Below are 9,909 nucleotides of genomic sequence, written 5' to 3' on the forward strand. Positions count from 1 at the left end.
TCTCTCACACACACTGAGATGGGAGCTAGGACGAGTATGGCCTTTCTAGTTTGAGCCCTTGAAACCTGGACCACAACATATATAAAAGCCAATTCTACCTGGGATTTTCTCTGGCCCGTGGTAGCCGGCTCACCAGAGTGTGGATCAGTGGCGAGCAGGCTACCTCACGGTCTCGTGGGGAATACTAATTCACTACTTCACAATGACTTCCTCCTTTCACAAGAGACTGCTTATCCAATAGATAAATGCTACAACTATAAGCTCTACCTGGTTTTCAACGTGTAACCTATAACCAAGAAGAGGGAATACAAAGTCTAAAAAGTCGTCTTATTCCCCATCCATGGTTTACTTATTGGTGGCACTCAGATTTCAACCCAGGGCCCTCTACCACTTAAGCATGACCACAGCCCTCCAACATTTCAGAACAGGGGTGCAAGTAAACATACACAGGGCAGCCCCTTCCAGAAATTCTTAGTTGTTTTTTTTTTTTCCTTTTTGGTTTTGGGGCCTGAATTCTCTCTGGGCTTGGGCGCTGTCCCTGCGCTCTTCAGCTCAAGGAGAGCGCTCTACCACTTGAGCCACAGCACCACTTCTGGTTTTCTAGTGGTTTATTGAAGAGTTTCATGGACTTTCCTGCTGGGGCTGGCTTTAAACTGCGATCCAGATCTCTGCCTCCTGAGTAGCTAGGATTACAGGTGTGAGCCACTAGTGCCCGGCCCTTCCAGAAATTATTAACCAGTCCTAAATGTCAGTAGGACCAATAAGGATTCTAGAGTGACAGCCACACTTCCATGACTGAGTCTGGATAAGAAAAGGCATTTTGAATTGCCAAACCTGCTCAGTGGCAGCTTGCCACACACAGATGTGTAGGGGTCTGGTCCCTAGTCAAACAACAACAAATCAAATTATCAGGGATGGGATAATGGCTCAGTGGTAGAGTGCTTGCCTTGCATGCATGAGGCCCTGGGTTCGATTCCTCAGCACCACATAAGCAGAAAAGGCCAGAAGTGCCGCAGTGGCTTAAGTGGTATAGCGTTAAGCTTAGCTGAAGAGCTGAGGGAGGGACGGTGCCCAGGCCCAGAGTTCAGGCCCCACGACCAAAAAAAAAAAAAAAAAAATCAGGTTTATGTAATCTAAACAAGCAGGCACTGTCACACTTTGTTTAAAATGGAGTATGAATATACTTTTTTATTAGGATGTTCAAGAATGAATAAGACACCTGTGTTTTCATGTGATATAGAATACATCTGCACCCACACCGCAGCAGGAGAAGGTAAGGGCTCCTACAGCCAGTGCTAAGCGGCCACTGAAGAAATCCCCACTGACCCAAAGATAATTTCAGGACTCTACTATCTCTGCTGTAGCTACCATGTAACTACTATTTTTTCCCCCAGAATCCTTCATTCCAGTATCAATTGACCCTTTTGTCCTTGCTACTTCTGAGTCAAGGCCCAGGTTGACCCACTCCCACCCCACCTACATATTTCTCCTTTGGTATGTTGCTGTCCTACCGCCCTCAGAGGCATGGGTCAGGTGAGAATACAGCATCATATCAAGAGCTGCCAGGAGTAAAGTACACATTAGTAAATGGCTGGATATCCACCTCATCATAGAATACATATCTCCTTCTTAAACGATACATGATCATTCACAAAGAGGGAAATGCAAAGGAAACTCAACCACTGGGCCATGTATGGAGATTCCGCATGACAGGCACAAAGGACACAAAGTGGCAGGTATTTATTCCTATCCTGCATATAGAAGGGAGTTGGCAGGTGAAAGCTGCAACAAAATCTGTACCTCAGGTTAGGTCTCTCCTTGTTCTTTCTGCCTATTTTGGGCATTAGCTCAGTTTTCAAGACAGGATAAAAGGATGACAGAGGACGAAGGGGAGATAGGGGAAAACAGTTCTGTAAAACAAACTAAAACAATACAAAAATCTAGAAACCAGATTTAGTACAATACTTTATAATAGAAAGGCATTGAAAATACTACATGCTAACACTGACAATATGATACACGACTTCAGGAGGTGAGGGGGCGTGTGGCTGAGGCCAAAGGCTTAGACTAAGAGCCTTTCAATGGACTGCTGAATGGACTGGATCTGCTGCTTCAGCTGAGAGCCTTCTTTGATGGTGACAGAACAGGCAATGACAGGCCTGGAAACCCCGCAGGCTCGCCCCAGGGCCTGCTTAGAGCGCACGAACACGTAGGGCACATTCTTGTCTTCGCACAGCAGGGGTAGGTGCAGGATGATCTCCAGGGGCTCGGCATCTGCTGCCATCACAATGAACTCAGATATGCCTCTGTTGAGGGTTTTGGTGGCTGTGGAGACAAGGACAGGAGGCCATGGGCCACATGCAGCTTGGACAGGGCAGCCACAACAAAATAATTTCCAGGGAAAGAATAACAGACACAAGAAAAGTGGGCAAAATGGCCAGGCACAGGTAATTGTCTATCTCAGAGCACCCTGAGACTTGAGACAGTCAAACCTACATCCTGAATCTCATCACTTATTGGTTTGCTTTTGGTCCAGGACCAGGGGATGAACTGTCATCACTTACCTGGGTCAACTACAACAAATTCCGTAGGCAGCAAGAAGAGTGTAGTGTAGCACTTCTCTAGTACCTGCCACCAATGTTCAGTTCTATGCTCAAACTCCACCTCCTCAGAAAGGCTGAGTGTCCTATTTTTTTTTTCATGAACCCTAGGTAAGCATATTCTGAATCAGAGCCAAGATGTAGCATCTCTCACCTAAGTACCTATCTACCTGTCCTGACACCACTGAGCCTAGAGTAGCACAGAACAAAGCGTGCCATAAGGAAACAAGATGCTCAATTTATCTGTGTCCTCAGCTACCTGAGGATCAAGAACAAGTTCCTGTCCAGTGCCTTCCTGTCACTGGCCACTGCTACACCAGGAACCACAGCATGAAGAGCAGGGCTGAAACCATGAAGACAAATACACCAGCTACATGCTTTGTCTTCTTTCAGTAACACAGGTCAATGTGATTCTCATTGGTCCCTGCAAAATGCCCGATGTTTCACTATCTTCAGAGACAAGCCTCCCACAGTGATCTACTGGCCATCTGTTTAGAACATTCTCTATCATCTGGGCAGAAATGTCTTGGCACATATAACTATTCCAATAAAAATTTCACTTGTTAACAAGGATGAAATTCATAGATGTTAAGTACTAAGATATAATGAAAAACAACATTCATTTAGGTAACTTTATTTATTTTTGTGGTCATGGGCTTGAATGCTGAGCCTGGGCACTGTCCCTGAGCTCTTCAGCTCAAGGCTAGAGCTCTACCACTTGAGTCACAGCACCACTTCTGGTTTTCTGGTAGCTAATTGGAGGTAAAAGTCTCACGAACTTTCCTGCCTGGGCTGGCTTTGAACCAGGATCCTCAGATCTCAGCCTCCCGAGTAGGTAGGATTACAGGAGTGAGCCACCAGTGCCCAGATGAATTTAGAGAAAGAAAGAAAGAAAGAAAGAAAGAAAGAAAGAAAGAAAGAAAGAAAGAAAGAAAGAAAGAAAGAAAGAAAGAAAGGAAGGAAGGAAGGAAGGAAGAAAAAAGGGTTTACATATGACGAGAAAGAAGGCAAAAATATAGGAAAGTGATGACTCCTTAGTTCACAGTCAGCCTAAACAAGACTATAAAAAAAAAAGAAGGAAAGAGTTGGTTGCTGGTGGTTCATACCTGGAATCCTAAGCTACTCAGGAGGCTGAGATCCGAAGACAGGTTCAGAACCAGCCTAGGTAGACAAATTGGAGAGAATCTTATCTCCAACTAACCGGCAAAAATCTAGAAGTGGTAGAGTGCCAGCTGTGAGGGGGAAAAAACTAAAACAAAGCTCAAGGCCTTGAGTTCAAGCCCCAGTACCTCCCCCCTCCCCCAAAGTACAGAAAAGGGGAGATGAGGAAAAACTCAGTCCTTCCTCCAAACTCTAAATCTAGACCAGGGGCTTCAGATGGAGAACGGTGGCGTTAACATCCTCCCTAGCAGAACTTCATGGCTGACTTACCCTCATTGGCTCCTTTCCGAAGCTGTTTGTAGTTACATGACTGCTGAACAAGATCTAACAGTTTCTTGGTGAGATGAGCATCTGCAAGAGGATAGGCCTTGGGATTCACATCGGCCTCAGTCTGTGGGGAAATACAAGCACCGGTCAAACCTCACAAGAGGGCACTGCAGACAAATGACTCATCAAAGGGGGGAGATGGAAGAAGGATGAGGGAGAGTGAAAGAGGGGGTAGTAAGTCTGACTGCATTCAAAAAGCCAGCCCTGGCAGGAAGCCTGGGAGAGTCTTATCCCCAACTAACTACCAGAAGACCCAGAAGTGGCGCCGTGGCTCCAGTGGTAGCGCGCCAGCCTTGAGTGAAAGCTCAGGGACGGCGCCCAGGCCCCGAGTTCAAGCCCCAGGGCTGGCAAGACAAAAAACAAAACAAAACAAAACCCAACCAAGCAAAAAACCCATTGCCGCGCGTGCGGGACGCGTTGATTCCCTGGGCAGGCCCCGGGCAGCCGCGCCCGCACCGCGCCGCGCCGCGCCGCCCCATCCGGAGCCCGGCGGCCGCAGACAACCCCGCGGCAAGAACCGCGGCACGCGCCGGGCACACTCACCCTTGCGACTGCCATCGCGCCGGCCATAGTGACCTCCGGCCGGAGCCCAAGACAAAATGCCCACCCGAGGGGAGCAGGAAGTGGCGCGGTGATGCCAGCGGAAGTGACCGCCTTTGACCTAAAAGGTCCCGGATGCGACAGGTAAATCCGGTTTGCAGGCAGGTAGCCGGGATCCTTCCGGGCCAGCGCCAGCGCCAGCGCAGTGGAGGAGGCTGCAGTGGAGGAGGAAGATCTCCACACTCCTAGCTGTTGGCTATTTTCAACACGTGGGGGCGGGGGCCGGGACCCCCGTCTCATTGCACTTTCTACTATCTTCTCCACAGAGGTTTAATGTATTTGCTGGCGCTCTGAGTGCATTGGGTATTGCGTATTGGGCTTGAACCCAGGGCTGCCACTATCCCTTCGATTCTTTGCTCAAGGTTGGTGCTCTCCCACTACTTCTGGCTTTGGTGGTTTATTGGAGGTAAGAGTCTCACAGACTTTCCTGCCTGTGCTGGCTTCACTTCAGTGATCATTAGATTTCAGTCGGCTAGTATTACAAGCATGAGCCACTGATGCCCAGCAATCTATTTTAGGTTTATTCCTAGATACTTCAGGACTTGAGATGTAGCTCAAAGGTAAGATGTTTGTCTAGTATCCGTGGTCTTGGCTGGATCTTTTTTTTTTTTTTTTTTTTTTTGCCAGTCCTGAGCACTGTCCCTGAGCCTCTCTGTGCTCAAGGCTAGGACTCTACCGCTTGAGCCATAGTGCCACTTCTGGCTTTTTCTGTTTACATGGTACTGAAGAATCAAACCTAGGGTCTCATGCCTGCAAGGCAAGCACTCTACCACTAAGCCACAAAAGAAAAAAATGTGTCACTCTTTTTTCTCCCTGAACTTTTTTTCTTTCTTCTGGTCAGTTGGGGGCTTCACCTCAGAGCCTGGGTGCTGTCCCTGAGCTTTTCTGCTCAAGGCTAGAGCTGCACCACCAGCTCCACTTCCGGTTTTTAGGTGGTGAATTGGAGATAAGAACTTTTCCAGCTCAGGCTGGATTCAAACTGCAATCCTCAGTTTTCAGTCTGCTGTCTAGCTAGGATTACAGACATAAGCCACCAGTGCCCAGCTAATGCTTTATATTTTTAAGTATTGATATAATTGGATCAAATCTTCTTTTGTGCCTTCTACTTTTCCTTGTTCCACTTTCTTTTTGCCTTTGAATGTACCCTTTTTCATTCTTTTCCCCTCCATTGCTTTTAAGTTTATTCCCTTATATTCTTCCCTTGTCTTTTATTCTTTTTTTGTTTTTTTTTTTGGGTCCAGTCGTGGGGCCTGAACTCTGGGCCTGAGTGCTGTCCCTCAGCTCTTCAGCTCAAGGCTAGCGCTCTACCACTTGAGCCACAGCGCCACTTCCGGCTTTTTTCTTTTTGCTTATGTGGTGCTGAGAAATCGAACCCAGGGCCTCAGGCATGCAAGGCAAGCGCTCTACCACTGAGCCAACTTCCCAGCCCCCCTTGTCTTTTATTCTTTTAAAGAGACTTGCTAGGTTGTCTTGAACCCTGTGTTCAAGAGATACTTCTTTCTAAGCCTCCCAAGTAGTTAAGACCAAAGATGTACACCCAGTTTTATATACTCAAATAATAGTCAATAATAAAAAAAAATTAGGCTCTATTATTTTGTCAATTTATGTATTTTTTTTTAGTATTGTTGGGGACCAACACTAACACTTACTAGGATTCTGCATGTGCTAAGTTAAGTGCTCTATCACTGAACTACATTCCCAGCATACTCTTTCTCTCTCTCTTTTGTTGGTCGTGTGGCCTGAACTCTGGGCCTGGGCACTGTCCCTCAGCTCTTCAGCTCAAGGCTAGCACTCTACTACTTGAGCCACAGCACCACTTCCAGCTTTTTCTGCTTATGTGGTGCTGAGGAATCAAACCCAGGACCTCATGCATGCAAGGCAAGCACTCTACCACTGAGGCACCTTCTCCGCCCCAAGCCCACTTTTTTCTCTCCTCCCTCTTCTGGTGCCTGGCGATAAACTTGTAATCCTCCTGCCCCCGCTTCTCAGGTACTGAAATAAGACCCGTACCACCAGCATGCTTGGCCCTAGACTCAATCTTAAAATTACAAAAACACTATCTTATAAATACAATTATAACAAATATATGTGTGTACATATATGTATGAATACTGGTAAGTCAATTTAAGTCTCTAGCTTATCAGTTTTGTTTTCCTTTGTAAGACAATCCAAAACATGTAAGATTTTAGTCCAGTGCCAGTGGCTTACATCTGTAATGCCAGCTACTCATGAGGCTAAGATATGTGGATCACGGTTCAAAGTCAGACCAGGCAAACTCAAGAAAAATACAGCCACATGCTACATTAACACAATGATGGCATACGGAAAGGTAGCTCCATAAAGTTATGATCGAGCTGAAAAACACCCATAACCCATGGACCTGTAGCCATTTTAAAAGTCCTAGCACAAGGCATTTCTCTTGTTTGTGGTAATCCTAAGTGTAAACTTGTCTACTACTATGTTGCCAGCAGCATGACAGTATAGCACATATAAGACTTAATAAGCAATTGTTACTGGTTTATATATTTATCACAATGTGTTGTTTTTTTTTTTTGGGGGGGGGGGGGGTCTGGTCGTGGGGCCTGAACTCTGGGCCTGGGCGCTGTCCCTCAGCTCTTCAGCTCAAGGCTAGCACTCTACCACTTGAGCCACAGCGCCACTTCCGGCTTTTTTCTTATGTGGTGCTGAGGAATCGAACCCAGGGCCTCGAGCATGCAAGGCAAGTGCTCTACCACTGAGCCACATTCCCAGCCCCACAATGTGTATTTTATTTTAAAAATTATTTGTAGTGCTGGGGATCAAAGCGAGGGACTTGTGTGAATGCTAGGAAAGCAATCTACCACTGAGTTATACCCCACGGTCTTTATTGTTAAGACTCCTCTTTATGATGTTTACTGTAAAATAATAATCTGCCAGGCCAGCAGCATCCTCTTTCTTTTTTTATTTTTATTTTATTTATTTTTTTGGGTCCGGTCGTGGGGCCTGAACTCTGGGCCTGGGCGCTGTCCATCAGCTCTTCAGCTCTAGGCTAGCATTCTACCACTTGAGCCACAGCGCCACTTCCGGCTTTTTTCCCCTGCTTATGTGGTGCTGAAGAATGGAACCCAGGGCCTCAAGCATGCAAGGTCATCGCTGTACCCCTGAGCCACCTTCCCAGCCCAACATCCTCTTTCTATGTCTAGTTCACCTCAACTCTTGATTGCATCAAGAGGCCATGAGAAAGACTGACATTAACATGTACGTTTGAGTTCACAGGTCTACAAAATCAGCTACAAACTGAATTCCCAGACCAGAACACGTCCTTATCCAAACACGATGCAATGGCTGCATACACACTTCCATACCAAGTATGGCTAGATGTTTAACCCCCGGCTTCATTTGATTTCGCGATATCCTCACGCGCTGTCATCCCCATTTTACAGCTGAGGAAAACAGAGTTCAACCTGGGCCCACCTGATTCCAAAACTCTTCACCAAACTATGTTAAGACAATCAGTGGCTGTAGAAGCTACTCAAGCTTTGGGCTCAGCCACACATTAGCTTTCAAAGGGTGCAGAGGTGCGAGGGTGGGAAGGTAATCCCACCAAATGCCACTGGATTAAACTGCACCACGGAGATGAAAGGGTTTTGTAAAACTCCTCCCTCCTCACCAGGTCCCAACTCAAACTAGCGACAGCACGAATTATAACTTCCTATTAACGGGAGATCTATGAACGACACAGGCGGTGCTAGCAGGACCTCTGGTTAGCAGCTGGTGTTCCGAAGCTGGCGCCTTCCTGAGCTCCAGGCCATTTCCTCCATTCCCCTCGGCGCTCAGATTTAAATAACCGTCCCTAGGTCCCCAGCACGTGTTAACTCGAGCGGAGCTCTAGGTGCAGGCCGGTAGAAATCTACCACTTCTAACCCCAACAATGGGAAAGGGGTCGGTTCAGGTGTATCAGAATCCCAAGGTTCCCAACCATCTCCTAGAGACGGGTGGGATCGGGATGGGGGCGCGGAAAGGTGCCTGGCGCTAGTGGCTCACGCCTGTAATCCTTGCTATAGTCAGGAATCCGAGACCTAAGCTTCGCGGTTCGAAGAAAAACAGCCGGGGCAGCCAATGTTCTTCTCGCCAACTGAGTGCCCAAAACGCCAAAACCGGAGCTGCGGCTCAAGTGGTAGAGCGCAAGCCTAAAGAAAAGCAGCCGAGGGCTGTCCCCAGGCCCGGAGCTCAAGTCCCAGTACCGGCGCCGAAAGGAAAAGGGAAGGTGAGGCTTCTCCGTGGCCCACGTGGGTGGCTCTTCCCCCAGGGCCGGGCCGCGCCGCCGCCCCGCTCGGCCGAGGCGCTGAGCCGCCCAGTCCCGCCGTGGACGGCGGCAACGTCGCGCCCAGACCGCAGCGCGCCAAGCTTCGGCGGCAGCGACGGACCCCGCGGCCGCCCGGCTTCCAACTCAGGGCCAAGCGACGGGGCTCCGCGCCCAGCGGGCCGAGCGGCGCACACGCGGAGGCCCTCACGGGAGAGCGAGAGGACGGAATCCGGGACTCCCTCCCCGGTCCCCCGGCCCGACGCGCAAACTCACCATGGCTGCGATCCGGCGGGCACGCCGCTTCCAGCTCACGAGCAGCCGACGTCAGGGAAGCCGGAAGACCGCCCCAGCGCAGCGGAAACCGCCGTGTGGTGCCGGAAGCGGAAGTGGCGTCACACTAGGCGGGGCGGACCTCTCCTTAGAGGGCGTGTGCGGAGGTGGCCTCCGACTTTGCTGATTGGATATACGTTGCTGTTTGTATTAGCATCCTGTAACTTACTCAACAGTCACAAAGTAGCTCACCCAGACCAAGCGTTGCTATTTCAGGATTAGGTCGCTCCTTTTTGTGTGTGCCAACGCTGGGGGGCTTGAACTCAGGGCCTGGGCGCCGTCCCTGAGCTTTTTTTGCTCAAGCCTGGTGCTCTACCGCTTGAGCCACGGCTCTACTTCTGGTTCTTTGCTGGTTGCTGGCTTTGAACTGCCATCCTCAGATCTCAGCCTCCTGGGTAGTTAGGATTACAGGCATGAGCCACTGGCACCTGACTCTAGTTCATATTGAGGACAATCTTGTGCTTTTTTCATAACCATCTTTCTGATTCCATGCGGGTAAGATAATAGGTACTCCAAATGGTTTTCTTCATTTTCAGGTATCTTTTCTCAACTTTTCCCCCATAAGGAATGCAGTTAGAATCTACTGAGTGGGGGATTACAAAAGAA

General features: G+C 48.6%; 1 protein-coding gene across 2 annotated transcripts; it reads right to left on the reverse strand.

The window, feature by feature from the left end:
* Positions 1-1,168: 1,168 nt before the first annotated feature.
* On the reverse strand, positions 1,169-9,329 carry Snu13 (small nuclear ribonucleoprotein 13). Of its 2 annotated transcripts, none has more exons than XM_042697946.1 (3): positions 9,247-9,329; positions 4,032-4,152; positions 1,169-2,325 (listed from the first exon to the last, which is right to left on the reverse strand). In XM_042697946.1, the coding sequence occupies exons 1-3, from the start codon at positions 9,247-9,249 to the stop codon at positions 2,063-2,065; spliced, it is 387 nt and encodes a 128-aa protein (XP_042553880.1). In that variant the 5' UTR covers positions 9,250-9,329; the 3' UTR covers positions 1,169-2,062. The 2 variants fall into 2 exon arrangements, with proteins under 2 accessions (XP_042553880.1, XP_042553879.1); XM_042697945.1 differs by lacking the exon at positions 9,247-9,329 and adding an exon at positions 4,632-4,701.
* Positions 9,330-9,909: the final 580 nt, after the last annotated feature.

The sequence above is a fragment of the Dipodomys spectabilis genome, unplaced genomic scaffold (genome assembly GCF_019054845.1).
Source record: "Dipodomys spectabilis isolate Male_0828 unplaced genomic scaffold, ASM1905484v1 ptg000230l, whole genome shotgun sequence".
Lineage (NCBI taxonomy): Eukaryota > Metazoa > Chordata > Mammalia > Rodentia > Heteromyidae > Dipodomys > Dipodomys spectabilis.